The sequence below is a fragment of the Drosophila obscura genome, unplaced genomic scaffold (genome assembly GCF_018151105.1).
Source record: "Drosophila obscura isolate BZ-5 IFL unplaced genomic scaffold, ASM1815110v1 contig_46, whole genome shotgun sequence".
Classification (NCBI taxonomy): Eukaryota; Metazoa; Arthropoda; class Insecta; order Diptera; family Drosophilidae; genus Drosophila; species Drosophila obscura.
The window spans coordinates 5,510-20,046 of NW_024542835.1; the positions used below are offsets into that span (position 1 = coordinate 5,510).

The 14,537-nt window shown below is 45.9% G+C and overlaps 1 protein-coding gene across 1 annotated transcript; it reads left to right on the top strand.

Moving 5' to 3' along the window:
• The first annotated feature begins 5,383 nt into the window (after window positions 1-5,383).
• LOC111075948 (GTP-binding nuclear protein Ran-1-like) lies at window positions 5,384-5,947 on the top strand. The gene has a single exon (XM_022369484.2). It carries the CDS (start codon window positions 5,384-5,386, stop codon window positions 5,945-5,947), a length of 564 nt encoding a protein of 187 aa, XP_022225176.2.
• The last annotated feature ends 8,590 nt before the right edge of the window (window positions 5,948-14,537 follow it).

The following is a 14,537-nucleotide window of genomic DNA, read 5'->3' on the forward strand; positions in this document are numbered from 1 at the left end:
GTCCTCTGCCTCCTTGCTGATCTGGATGATCGCACTCTGGCCCCCCTCGTTGGGTAGTGGGCTCCCGATATGCAGAATCTTCCAGTTAGCCGTTGGCACGTCGGGGTTCTGCCTCTGTAGCAGCTTCAGCGCACGGTCCCCTTGGATTACGATGGGGAAGAGTACCTTTGCCTTTGGTATGGACGGGATTAGCTCCCTGTCCACCACCTCCAGCTTGGCCCCCTCCCACAACGCTTCCAGTTGGCAGACCGTTTGCGTCAGCCACTTGAGTGTGGGGTCGTCCATACACTTAAGTATTTTTACCCCGTTGAGCCACCCTGCACCATCGAACGTGGGCAACGAACGTTGGGTCCTCCTCCATTCTGGCGAACAGGGCATCCACGAGCCGCGCGTGCACCATCTTCCACCGCGCCGCCGTTATTTTGCCATTCTCTTCGCTCCGGTCAATGAGTGCCACGATTAAATGTCGTTTGGTCACCTCACTGACCTTCGCTTTTTGGGGACGTTTCGCTTGTTTGGGTGTGGGGGCTGCCACCTTGGGCCCGCGTTGCCGCTTGCTCACCGGAGTGTCGTTCTTGGCACTCTCGGTCGAGCGTTGCCTTTTGGTGGCGAGACTCTCCTCCACCTTGTTGGCAAATCCCTCCGTCGATGCCTTCATCTGCGGCATCTGCGAGAAGTGCAGCCGGCCCTCCTTTATCCGTTCTTCGGCCCAGGTCATTTTGGCCTTCTCATCCTCAGAGAGGTCCTTCCTGCCCTGGAGCCGTCCCACGATCTTGAGGGCCGCTTTGTAATGCGCCTTCGCCTTCAACCCCTCCTTGGAACGCTTCGGCCCTTCCCTACGCGGGGAGCTGGAACCTGGTTCCGGGGAGCGGAGAAGGCTGTCTTTCTCCGTCTTGGTTACAGAGAGTGAGTCGTTTTTGTGGCAGTAGCATTGCAACTGATATGACCTGCTCCCGTCATATCAGAGGTGTGGCCGCTGGCGACACGCAGAGAGGATTGCTCCTCCCCGTGCCCGCCGGTGGTAGCAGCCACGCTTTCCACCGACGTTTGGGTTGACATCCCAACCCTTGCTTCATCTTTCGTCCGCTCCATTGTTGGCCCAGAGGGTCCATGCTGGTTAATATTTTTCGGGGGGACCACCCCCCAGCGTTTTATGCCTACCCGCCAGGCACCTCCAGCCATGGCCATGGTTCAGTTCCCCCAAATTTTTGGTCGGGAAGACCTGGACCTGGCCTTGGCTAGACACTGCATTACCCCGGACAGAGCAAGCGGCAATGCATTACCCGATTCGGGATAATGCAGTGCCCATTGCCCAGCCGGCACCCTCTGGGAGGGTTCAGCTGGAGGATTTTTGCCGGCCATTTAGATTCTACATCTCCTCCGCTAGAGGTTGCTCGCGCACTGAACGCGGCAGAGTGTGCGAGCGAGAAGGAAAATGAGTTTCGTAGTCGTCGTCGGGAGGGGGGACAGGGGAAGCAACTGAAAATTAATTTCTTCATTCTGGCTATAAATATGATCCGATCTGATTCAGATTCGGCAGTCTGGTAGGTATGGGCATTCTCTACGATACTGCGTTTTTAGTTTTATCGTATCTTTAAAAATGTGCCTGCCACAGATTTTCGTCCTTTGTGGGGGCGGAAGGGGGCGGGGCGAAATTTTGAAATACACTTGTAGCAGTGTGATATCACATGAGTGTGGAAACCAAATTTGGTTGCCCTAGCTCTTATAGTCTCTGAGATCTAGGCGCTCAACAAGACGGACAGACAGACAGACGGACAGACGGACAGACAGACATGGCTCTATCGACTCGGCTATTGATGCTGATCAAGAATATATATACTTTATGGGGTCGGAAACGTTTCCTTCTCTGCGTTACACACATCCACTTTTACCACAAATCTAATATACCCCTTAACTCTTTTTTGAGTACGGGTGAAATATACAAAATATCCCAGCTACCACTCGGAATGGAATGGGAAACATTAAGACAAAAAATTAGAAACTTCAAGGTGGAATTTGATAAATCATATAAATGTCTAAATAAGACAAAGCGCATTAAGCGACAAACGCTAATTAAGCATACTGAGATCGTTGTTCACAATTACAACGAAATCAAATGCTTAATAAAAGCAGCCCACCATAACCTTTCTGAACTCCATAACGGCCAGGTCACAGATGTTCTCAGACGGCTAACAGAGTGCCTTGAGAACATTAACAAAAGACACCATTTGCATTTAGTGATACCAATCGCGCTAAATAACCCAGCAGTTTTCACACGAGAACTGCTGCAAAATAGTTCAGATAGCGACGATAGTTCAGAAGGTGAAAAACCTTCAGGTTCAAATATGCCTCAAACAATAATAGAATTTCTTAATACAGCCAGCAAACTCATCCCAGAGTTTGACGGTAGGGCAGAAAACCTACAAAGTTTTCTGGATGCCTTATCTTTGGTTAACACCATCAAAGGTGAACATGACGCCACAGCAGTGTCATTGGTAAAAACCAAACTAAAAGGTGCTGTTAGGAATTTAATTAGTACAGAATGCACACTTGTATCCATTATAAATAGACTTAAAACAAACGTAAAAGGCGAATCAATAGATTCAATAACTGCCAAAATAATGAACATCCGTCAGATGAGTAAGACCGCTAACCAGTACACAAAAGAAATTGAGCAATTAACAAAAACTCTGGAATGCGCTTTTATTTCATGACACATGAGCAGGCAGAAAAATATAGTACCCAGCAGGCGGTCAAGGCAATGATTCAAAACTGCACCAATGATAAGGTCAAACTTATCATGCAGGCTGGAACTTTCTCGACCATGAGCGAAGCGGTAGCAAAATTCGTTACCAGTTGCACCGAAGCAACTGGACGAGCAGATACCGTGATCTACTATTCAAATAGGGGGTATCGTGGAAACAGAGGCCGTTTCCAGGGTACCCCGAGGTCGTGGTAATAACCAGTTCCGCGGAAACTACAACGGTCGGTACAATAACGGTGGCTATTACCGAAACGGAAATAATCAACAAAATAATAGACGAGGAGGCCACCAAAATGTCCGCGTTGTAGATAGTACAGAAAATGCGGAAAACGCATAAACTCCCCCACAAAAATAAATAGCGCTAAAAAATCCATATTCGTGTTCAATTTACATTTCAATAGTTTTATATCAACAAAAACTTCACTAAACAATGCGGTATCAACGTTTTTGGTAGACACAGGGGCTGATATTTCAATTTTCAAAATTGGCGAAATTACAAATAATATACAAATAAATAATTCAATTACAATGAACCTCAATGGTATAGGGAAAGGAACAATTAATACGCTAGGAATAGTGGAGGCGGACTTGATATGCGGCAATATTTTAATAAAACATACTTTTCATCTTGTCAAAGATGACTTTCCAATCAATTGTACTGGATTGGTTTAGACTTCATTAAAAAATATAATTGCATTCTAGATTACCAAGATAATCAAGATTGGTTAACTTTGAGACCACACGACTTTCACGAAGACATAGCCATTCCTATGCGAAATTCACAAAATATAAATACAATAACAATTCCAGCTAGGTCCGAAGTTGACCGTTTAATGAAAATATGCTCAGAACACAAAGAAGTTCTCATACCGAACCAGGAAATTCACAAAGGCATCATTGCAAATACAATTACCACAAGCAAACAAGCTTTTGTCCGAATCATCAATACAACTGATAATAATTGCACAGTATCCGATGCAAATATTCAAACGGAAAACCTTGAGGATTATGAACTAATTAACAATAAAAACATAAAAATAAACAAAAATAAAGAAATTATGAAAAAACTTAATACGAATTTTCCGAAATTTATAAAAAAGGAAATGAATACCCTCTGTTCTGAATACGTTGATATATTTGCATTGGAGAGTGAACCAATAACAGTAAACAACTTTTACAAACAGGAATTAAAACTATTAAACGATGAGCCGATGACCCCATAGCCAAAAAGACGAAATAAATATTCAAATAAAGAAACTTATAAAAGATGACATAATAGAGCCCTCAGTATCAGCATACAACAGCCCATTGCTATTAGTACCAAAAAAATCTCTACCAGGAAAAACTCAAAAACGATGGAGAATGGTAGTTGATTATAGGGGGCATAAATAAAAAACTAATAGCCGATAAGTTCCCACTGCCCAGAATAGATGATATTTTGGACCAGTTGGGAAGATCAAAATATTTCTCCTGTTTAGATTTAACATCTGGTTTCCACCAAATTGAACTAGAGAAAAAGTCAAGAAATGTCACATCTTTTACGGCAGATAACGGAACATATAGATTCAAAAGATTGCCTTACGGCCTCAAAATAGCCCCAAACTCATTCCAAAGAATGATGACCATGGCATTTGCAGGATTATCACCTGCACAGGCATTCCTATACATGGACGACTTGGTCGTATTAGGCTGTTCCGAAGAACACATGTTAAAAAACCTTAGAGATGTGTTCACTATCTGCAGAAAATACAATCTAAAGTTGCACCCAGACAAATGTTTATTTTTCAGTCACGAAGTAACATACTTAGGCCATAAATGCACAGACAAAGGAATATTGCCAGACGACACTAAGTTCACATTAATTCAAAACTACCCAACACCAACATCAGCAGACGAAACAAAAAGGTTTGTTGCATGCCGCCAAAAAAGAGTGGAAAAAGAAACAAAAAGCCTGGAATCGAAAAAAAAATTCAAAAAGAAAAACAAATAACTTTAGACTTTGGCAAACGAATGAATTTCTTGGCTCTTGATTCCCAAAGAAAAAAGGCAGTAATAGCAGAAACTTGATCTTGAAGGACGTTTTAGTAGTTAGACGGAAGAATGATAGATAAATAGAGATACAGATAAGGACAGATAAAGAGTTTGACAGAGAGAGAACTTATTTTACGTTTTTAAATTAATTTTAAAATCTTCAATCACAAAATATGGCAATAAATTCACGCCTGCAGCCTGCTAAGCCACATTGGAAAAGAGAGCATAATAATAATAGTCCAAACCATCAATAATGAAACAAACCCTTCAAAGCCAATCCCATTGTAGATTTTCCCTTGGATAAGGCACAGCAGGCACTCACTTTGCTCTCTCCTCCCAAAAAGTATACTTTGTACAATAAATTCTATTGCTATTAAAACTGCTTTCAACCATGTACTACATGGATAATTTGCCCACTTACAAGCTGGTCGTTGTGGGCATTGTAATCATTGCAAATCGACTCCTCACAGGCCGTTTCAATGCGAATTCCTACTATTGGCCGACAATAATGCACACTGAACAGGATCTCGTGTTCGCTTCAATGTTTTTGACACCACCGGTGAGCACAAGCATCCCGTACTGGGCCGCATGTACCATAGAGGCAGTGACTGTGCCATCATTATGTGCGATCTGACCGACGAGGAGACCTGTGACAATGTGGTCCTGTGGAACACCCAACTGTGGAACGATTGCGGCCGCATTCCCACTGTCATTTGTGGCAACAAGGCGGGCGACCCCAACCGCACCGTTTTCAAATTTGATCCAACAATCCGCAAGTCGAATATGCAGTACTTTGACATCTCGGTTAGCAGCAACTACTGCTGCTCGGAGCCCTTCATTCATCTTTACTATCAGCTGATGGGCGAGCGTTTCCATTTTGTTACTTTGTTGCCGCCAAACGGGCTTGCAGCCATTCAGGAGGCGGACGAGCCCCAACAGAAAGACGATCGCGATTGCGATTGCGATAACGAGACGCATAAGAAAGAAAAAGATGATCTTGACAAGAAGAATGCTATCATAGAGAAAGTTAAGAAGTTTCTTAAGGAGAAGAACTGCGCCCTCGGGATGGACAAAGCCCACTGCGAGGAGGACAACGAGACACTGAAGAAAGACAGCGACGATCTTGAGGAGCAGATCGTAAACAATGAATAAGTTTCAATTTGATTTTTTTCCCAAAATTGTTTTAGTTTCTGTGCAAAAAGAAAAAGTTTATTGACTACTTTTGTTGTTGTTTCGAGACCACTAGAATTCGGTGTGATATGAGAAGTTTTCATACTCCAATGCTCTCTCTTGCGGTGTAGCTGGCAGGTGCATATATAGTTATGTCTTATTCTGTCAATTTGTGGGGTTGCCCTTTGGCCCCAGCGGCTGCTAACTATTATTGTGTGTATGAGCCCATATACAGTGGAACACCTGAAGTTGTAGGCATAGAGTCAAAAACCTTGCACTTTAGACCCCTCGCCCATTCCGCCTTCATGGAATCGGTTTGGCAGTCATTGATCTATTGTCAGTCGCGTCGCAGTGGGGCAGCAAAGTGAACAGCAAAGGTATATCACGAAGAGCGGTAAGCTGCCAAATGAGTTGCGGCCACTTGCTAAGGAATTGCCTTACCTTATATTAAAATGTACCTTGTTGACAGCGACGACTGCATTAGGCATCAGAGGCTATGACCAAAGACAATATAAGAATAAGATACATACCGCCACACGAATTTTGCAGGCTGGCTTTAGAGCTGGCTCCAGGCTCTCTTGAGCCTCTCTTTTTTTAGAGAGAGAGAGCGCTCTAGAGCCAGCCGCTCTCTTGTATGCATACAGCATACGAAGGCACACGAAGTTGGTTCTTTGCCGCTGCGACAGCCGAGCCGCGTCGTCGCGACGACTGTATGTGTGCTCATGCATAAGTGGCAGGGGAAGCAACTGAAAATTCATTTCTTCATTCTGGCTATAATTATGATTCGATCTGATTCAGATTCAGCAGTCTGGTAGATATTCTCTACGATACTGCGTTTTTAGTTTTATCGTATCTTTAAAACTGTGCCTGCCACAGATTTTCGTCCTTTGCGGGGGCGGAAGGGGGCGGGGCGAAATTTTGAAATGCACTTTTAGCAGTGGGATATCACATGAGTCTGGAAACCAAATTTGGTTGCCTTGGCTCTTATAGTCTCTGAGATCTAGGCGCTCAACAAGACAGACAGAGGGACAGACAGACATGGCTATATCGACTCGGCTATTGATGCTGATCAAGAATATATATTCTTTATGGGGTCGGAAACGTTTCCTTCTCTGCGTTACACACATCCACTTTTACCACAAATCTAATATACCCCTTAACTCTTTTTTGAGTACGGGTATAAAAAACTACGCGTGCGCGATCCACATTTCGTACAAGTTTGTACAAACAATTAATTAGTGAGTGAGTAAGTGAAATTGAGTTGAGTGCCAGTGATACAACAACAACAACTACTACAACAACAACATCAACAACAACGTCAACAACATCATCCTCATACTCATCATCTTCAAGAAGATCATCAAAAAAACATCAATATGAATCGCACCCAGATCTATCAACATCTCAGATCCGAATAACACAAAATTAAGGTTATTGAGCCGGTTGATGATCGAATCAAGCGAGTATCGGCCGGATTCGGTGGACGAATCATACATTATGTGTATGAAAATCGGGATGACGGAATAAAAATGCCAGTAGACTTCTGTAAGGAACCTATTTCAGGCTGGGGTAAACTCAGTCTGTCTAGGGTCGGCTACAAGAAATTTGTAGTTGTTGTGGGGACTTTAGGCGAGGGACGCGACCCGGCGAGGCAGTGCCGCAGCCGCGCGGTGCTTGAGGTGAGTCACCAATGTCTGTCCGGTGCCCCAGGATGGATCCTGGTGGAAGTTCTCATACCGAACCAGGAAATTCACAAAGGCATCATTGCAAATACAATTACCACAAGCAAACAAGCTTTTGTCCGAATCATCAATACAACTGATAATAATTGCACAGTATCCGATGCAAATATTCAAACGGAAAACCTTGAGGATTATGAACTAATTAACAATAAAAACATAAAAATAAACAAAAATAAAGAAATTATGAAAAAACTTAATACGAATTTTCCGAAATTTATAAAAAAGGAAATGAATACCCTCTGTTCTGAATACGTTGATATATTTGCATTGGAGAGTGAACCAATAACAGTAAACTACTTTTACAAACAGGAATTAAAACTATTAAACGATGAGCCGGTTTACATAAAAAACTATAGAATACCCCATAGCCAAAAAGACGAAATAAATATTCAAATAAAGAAACTTATAAAAGATGACATAATAGAGCCCTCAGTATCAGCATACAACAGCCCATTGCTATTAGTACCAAAAAAATCTCTACCAGGAAAAACTCAAAAACGATGGAGAATGGTAGTTGATTATAGGGGCATAAATAAAAAACTAATAGCCGATAAGTTCCCACTGCCCAGAATAGATGATATTTTGGACCAGTTGGGAAGATCAAAATATTTCTCCTGTTTAGATTTAACATCTGGTTTCCACCAAATTGAACTAGAGAAAAAGTCAAGAAATGTCACATCTTTTACGGCAGATAACGGAACATATAGATTCAAAAGATTGCCTTACGGCCTCAAAATAGCACCAAACTCATTCCAGAGAATGATTTTGAGGTGAGTCACCAATGTCTGTCCGGTGCCCCAGGATGGATCCTGGTGGATCGGTGCTTTGGACGGTGGCTTATCCCGCTACCTGGAGCGTGCGCTTGAGGATACGGAACAGGGGTGGCTAGGAGACTGGATGAGTAGGGCAACGCGTCGTCGCGAAGCCACCGGAGACTCGAGAGGATCAGGGGGGAGGCGAGGCAGAGCAGTGCGTTGTCGCAAAGGCTCAGAAGGATCAGGAAAAGGCGAAGCAGAGCAGTGCGTTGTCGCAAAGGCTCAGAAGGATCAGGAAAAGGCGAGGCAGAGCAGTGCGTTGTCGCAAAGGCTCAGCAGGATCAGGAAAAGGCGAGGCAGAGCAGTGCGTTGTCGCAAAGGCTCAGAAGGATCAGGAAAAGGCGAAGCAGAGCAGTGCGTTGTCGCAAAGGCTCAGAAGGATCAGGAAAAGGTGAGGCAGAGCAGTGCGTTGTCGCAAAGGCTCAGCAGGATCAGGAAAAGGCGAGGCAGAGCAGTGCGTTGTCGCAAAGGCTCAGAAGGATCAGGAAAAGGCGAAGTAGAGCAGTGCGTTGTCGCGAAGGCTCAGAAGGATCAGGAAAAGGCGAGGCAGAGCAGTGCGTTGTCGCAAAGGCTCAGCAGGATCAGGAAAAGGCGAGGCAGGGTAGTGCGTTGTCGCAATGGCTCAGAAGGATCAGGAAAAGCCGAAGCAGAGCAGTTAAATCTTGAATAAAATGACTCGAGAGGAGTGGGCGTTAATTACAAAGCAATGTGTTTATTCGAGTTATATTCGTTAATGTAGGCCCTGGCTGCACCATGTGGTTGTTACTTAAAACGAAGCGGGCTGAATTAGGTGTGCGCGTAGCCATGGGCACGTTCTGCGTTCGCGGCGTATTTGTGTGTGTGCCTGTTGCTGCAGACAGATACGCGTGTTTTTAATAGTGAGTTAGGTGTGGCGAGGTTATGTCGGCGTGTCCCGGAGCGTAGCTAGGAGTTTGTCGCTTAGAAAAATGTGCTTCCGCGTGGCTTCGAGGTTCGTCGCTCAGTGATCGGCTGCACAAATCTCTGCCTGCATCGAGCCCTGTTGTTTCCTCTTCTTTCTTTTCGATAGCTTCTCCTGTTCTTTCCATCGATAGTTGTAGGGGTTGCCACCTCGTCCACCATCGGTAATATTTTGGTATTAAAATAGTCTAACGCCTTCAGTGGCGTTACGTGGATACGACGGATAGGTAGTACGCCGTGAGAACAGCGGTGGTGTGGCTGGGCGACCTATGGGTGGATCGTCTGTAGACATCGGGGCTGACGTCAAGTCAACCCAAGCGGTCGGGTCACCCGCTGTTCGTCGTGGTGGTGGTGTGGCACGATAGGTCCGAAAGTGCGCTGACGTTGGGATGTCGTTCTCGGTGGAATACTCATCGGGGGACTCCATTTCGTGGTCGTCGTCTGCGAGTTCAGTATCCCGGTCGTCATCGTCAAGTTCCATGTCTCTTGGTGGAGTCTCGGAGGAGTTTTCCTCGTCCAAATCCATGTCGGCGGCTGCGGGAACTTAGTTCTGTATTAGGGAAATAGATGGATTAACTGATCCTGTCCTACTTAATATTATGGATTTCTGTGGTGCAGTTTTACAATTTTCTCCTAACATGCTTACTAACTTACTAACGAGTGGTCACAATAGAGATACAGAGTAGGGATAATAAAAGATTATTCGGCTTACTACTCTAGTAGGGTCTGGTCGTGGCCGTTCGGGCTGGTCTGGTCTGTGATGTCCTCGTTGTCGTGGTACTGCCTGAGGTCCGCTATGTTCGCTACTCTTTATTTCCGGTTGCTCTGGTGTTGGAGTCGGACGACATTTGGTGAGATGAAGCACTTCAGTCTGTACGGGCCGTCAAATTTAGGAGCCAGCTTTGCAGCGAATCCGTCGGCTGCGTTGGAGAGGTGATGTTGACGCACGAGGACCAAAGATCCTATTGTCTTCTACGTAGGTTATAGTAGCGTCCTTGTTCCGGCTCGCATGTTGGATATTGTAACGGACGATGGCAAATACTTCCTTGAGCCTGGTTGCTTTGGATAGAGCTGATTCCGGGGGGCTTCCAGTTCCAGGCGTGACTTCGTCGTACAAAGCGCCGGGCAAACGGGGTTCTCTACCATGTAGCAAGAAAGCTGGGCTGAAGCCGGTCGTGTCTGAGATACTGGAGTTGATGGCTAATGACATCTCGGTTAGTAGTGCGTCCCAGGTGCTTTGATGTTCCTCTACAAACTGAGCTATCATCGTTTTCACAGTCCTATTTGCCCTTTCTGTGGGGTTTTCTTGAGGACAGTAGGGTGCGGTATGTTGGAGCGCTACTCCTGCCGACTTGAGAAAGATCGGCTGGTAAACTGGGTCCCATTATCGCATACGAACACCTTCGGTACTCCAAAATGACTGAGGATTCGTTCCCGAAAGGCTCGTTCAAGGTTTGCTGCCGTTGCTTTCTTGAGTGGGACTAATTCGACCCACTTGGAAAAGGCATCAAAGAATACCAGTAGTGTGATGTTACCTTGCTTGGATCGCGGGAGCTGTCAAGGGTATTTAGCCATTTAAGGGCGAGATGGTCGGTAATTACGTCGAATCTGTAGCCTTCGAGGTAACAACGTAGCTTTCTATTTGCCCATATGACTGCCAAACATTCTTTGTCCGTGGGAGTAGTTCGCGTCTGCTTTATTAATTTTGGGAGTTCGTCGGCAAGAAATTCGCGGATGTTTTGTGCTATGTCTATTTCTGGTTCGTCTTCGGCATGCGTGTTCATTTCTGTGTCGGCGGTTTCGATGGAGTGGTCGGGAAGAATTGTCGTGTCGAATGCGCTTGGGTGGTCTGGTCGGGTGAGGTACTCGGAAATGTTGGAGATGATGGGTGTAGTGGCAGCCATGATTGATGGATACCGCTGGCCTGTGTCTCGAAGGAATATCGGCTCGACTTCGTCCATTTGTCTAGCAGCGTATATGTCCCTCGGTTCCATGGTGGTCCTTAAACTTGTGATCCGTGTCCTAGTGTTCGTGATCGTTGTTGATATTGTCGTGCTCGTGCTCTCTGTGGGTGTTCTCGTGCTGGTGGTCTCGGTGGCCATTCTCGTGCTGGTGGTCTCTGTGTAAACCATCGTATTCCTGTTTCCTGCTGTTATCCTCGTTGTCGTCTTCTCTGTTGCTTGTGTTTGATCCTTGCTCTCTGTCGTATCGGGGGTTTGTGTTGGTTTTCTTGCGTTTGCGGTCTCCGTGGATGATGGCGTAGCCATGATTGTTTGTCTTCGAATTCTGTTCTCCGTTGAGGATTTCGTAGTTGGGTTCTCTGTTGTTGGTCGTTTGATTTTGTTCTCGGGTCCTTGGCTTAGTACATGGCTGGCGGAGGTCATTGGTTCGTTGTCATTGATGCAAACGCCTCGTAAATGTAGGCGAGTGGTTCCGCATTGTATTGTGGTTTCTATGGCGCACAGAAAGTCCATTCCTAGGATAACGCTCTCCACAATGCTTGGTAATACTAATAGGGGTATCCGTACCTCGCGCATATGTAGTTGAGTGGATGCGAGTAGGACTTGAGTAATGGGCCTCACTGACCCGTCGGCTAAACGGATCTGCATTAACGCGTCTCGTACATTCGTATCCGTAATTAATCTCTCGGCCAGAGCTTGGTTTACGAAACTTCGGGTTGCCCCTGTGTCTATGGTTGCTTCTGTGGGTCTTCCTTCAATCTTTACCATCGCCACTATCCGGCCGTCATGTACGTGGAAGTTCTCTTGGGTGTGTGTGCTCTTGGGTTCTGGATGGCGTCGTTCTCGGCTGTTCCCGTCGCAGTCGAGGACGCACCTAGTTTCCCGACGTTTCTCGTTTGCAGCATTGGATAGTTCTAATGCCTCGTTTTCCGCATTCCCAACAAAATAGGATAGAACTATTTTGGCAGCTTGCCGCCAAATGGTCGGGTTCTCCGCATCGACGACATGCTGTGCGCGCGTTAGCAATGGGGGATGCGTCATGCTGAATCATGTTGTTGGAGATCTCTTTACTAGGTGTACTGTGTTGTGTTGGGCCGGGTTTACTAATGAGATCGGTACGATTGTATGATTCTTGACGAAACGGGTTCCGAGTCTGGTTCCTTTCCGGTTCTTTATACTCTGTGCTCGGAGTGGGTCTGTTGCGTCTTGTTGTACTCGGAGGTGACTTCGCTTCTGGTGAGTTCCAGTTTCCGTTTTCGTTCCGTTCTTGAATGCTTTCAAATTCTACGGCTAATTGTGTTAGCTGGGACAGAGTTCGAAGTTCGTGTCTCCTCACGTAGATGCGGTTGAGTTCTTGAGTCGTGTCATACCCTGCGTGGTGCATTAGGAGGCGGATCTCTATGACGAAATCCTTAAACAGCTCGCCCACCGCTTGTTTTCGTGCCCGAATTTTGTCTTCAAGCTGTTCAAAATATCGAGGCGGAAGAAAAAATGTCAAAAATTCCTTTCGAAACTCTTCCCAAGAAGCGCTTTGAAGCCGGCTGGTTCGGAATCAGCGACCCGCTCTATCCGTGAGAATTTCTGCCATGGCTCGAGGTAGATGATCAATGTCGAGCCCGTATGAAAGAACGCGTTCTTCGAGCAATTCTACGAATGCTAAAGGATCATCGTGACCTTTGAATTGGATGCCCTAGTGCCGGATTCTGTCCGCCATCTGGAAGGCGTGGGAGTACGAAGTGTTGCGGTGGTTCCCAGGCTCAGCGTGTCTGCTTGTTTCGTCCGTAGGATTCAGAGTTCTCCTCATGGATATCGGGATGTCTTCCGGCGACCGGGGCCTTGGTGAACCTCCCTCGTATATCAGGACGACCGGTGGTACATTGTTTTTGGCCGCCGCAGACGGGGGGACGGGTATGCCAAGTTTGTGATCGAGGCTCTTCTTCTTTTCCTGTGATGTTTTGGCGCTTGGCTGTGGTGATTTGGAACGTCCAAGGGACTTGGAATACTGTCCTTCAAGTTCCGCCAATCGAATCCAGACGTAACGAGTTAATTTGCCTTCGACGAGCGTAGCGAAAGTCCTTCTCAGGTCATCTACGGTGCCTTTCTTGGCGAACCCGAACTCGTTGGCGAATGCTTCGAGTTCGTCTCGGCGGCGTTGGTGTATCCATCCGGTGCCCACCCCAGGATTCTTGATTATTTCGGCAGGGTAATACTCACTCTGGTCACCGTCGGTACTTTGATCCATGCTTGGACGTAGAAACTCGTGCTCGGGTAGGTGTATCGGTATTTATTACTGGTTAGTGTGGTTTTCGCGCACTGTTGATGTTGCTGTGGGGTTTTTTTTTCCTACTGTCTTGTCTATAGTTAATATCGTGTTATTTTTCTTTGCTTGCCTGTATATTGCGTGTAATGTTTTCGTGGTTCACTTATTCCAGTTCTTATTTTATATCCGCAAGGTTCGATTTTCGGCACAGGCACTGGAAGTGCGTCGAAATTTTATTCTCTTTAAGAGCTTCACTGTATCTGCACGGCGATGATTTCTCGGACCGGCACTGTACTTGGTTCGGAAATGTTCGCCAAAACAAACTGACTTGAAACACTGGGATGGCTTTTTGGACCGGCACTGTAGCGTTGTAATGCGATGACTTTTCGAACTGGCACTGTAGCGTTGTAATGCGATGATTTTTCGAACTGGCACTTTAGCGTTGTACTGCGATGCTTTTCAGACTGGTACTGTAGCGTTGGTTTTCTCGCGATCTCTAATATGTGTTTGTGTGTGTGTGTGATTTTGCGGTACTTGCGAGTGTATGTTGTATTTTCGGTGTGCGGAGTGAGTTTTAGGGTGCGGGCGTATGTTTGTGTGTATTTTCTGGTGTATTAACACCAAGCGCATGTTTTCTGTATCTGGCTGCTATTCGTACTTTGTTTTGACTGTACTTAAAGCACGTGTTTGGTGGCTTCGTTTCAGGGGGCTTCGCCTCGAATAAAATTTCCCTAAAGTCCCTGCTCGGGCGCCACTTGTAAGGAACCTATTTCAGGCTGGGGTAAACTCAGTCAGTCCAGGGTCGGCTACAAGAAATTTGTAGTTGTTGTGGGGACTTTAGGCGAGGGTGCCGCG

Bases quoted from the DNA above. Each gene is read 5' to 3' on its own strand.
- LOC111075948 (XM_022369484.2), top strand. From the start codon at position 5,384: ATGTACCATAGAGGCAGTGACTGTGCCATCATTATGTGCGATCTGACC.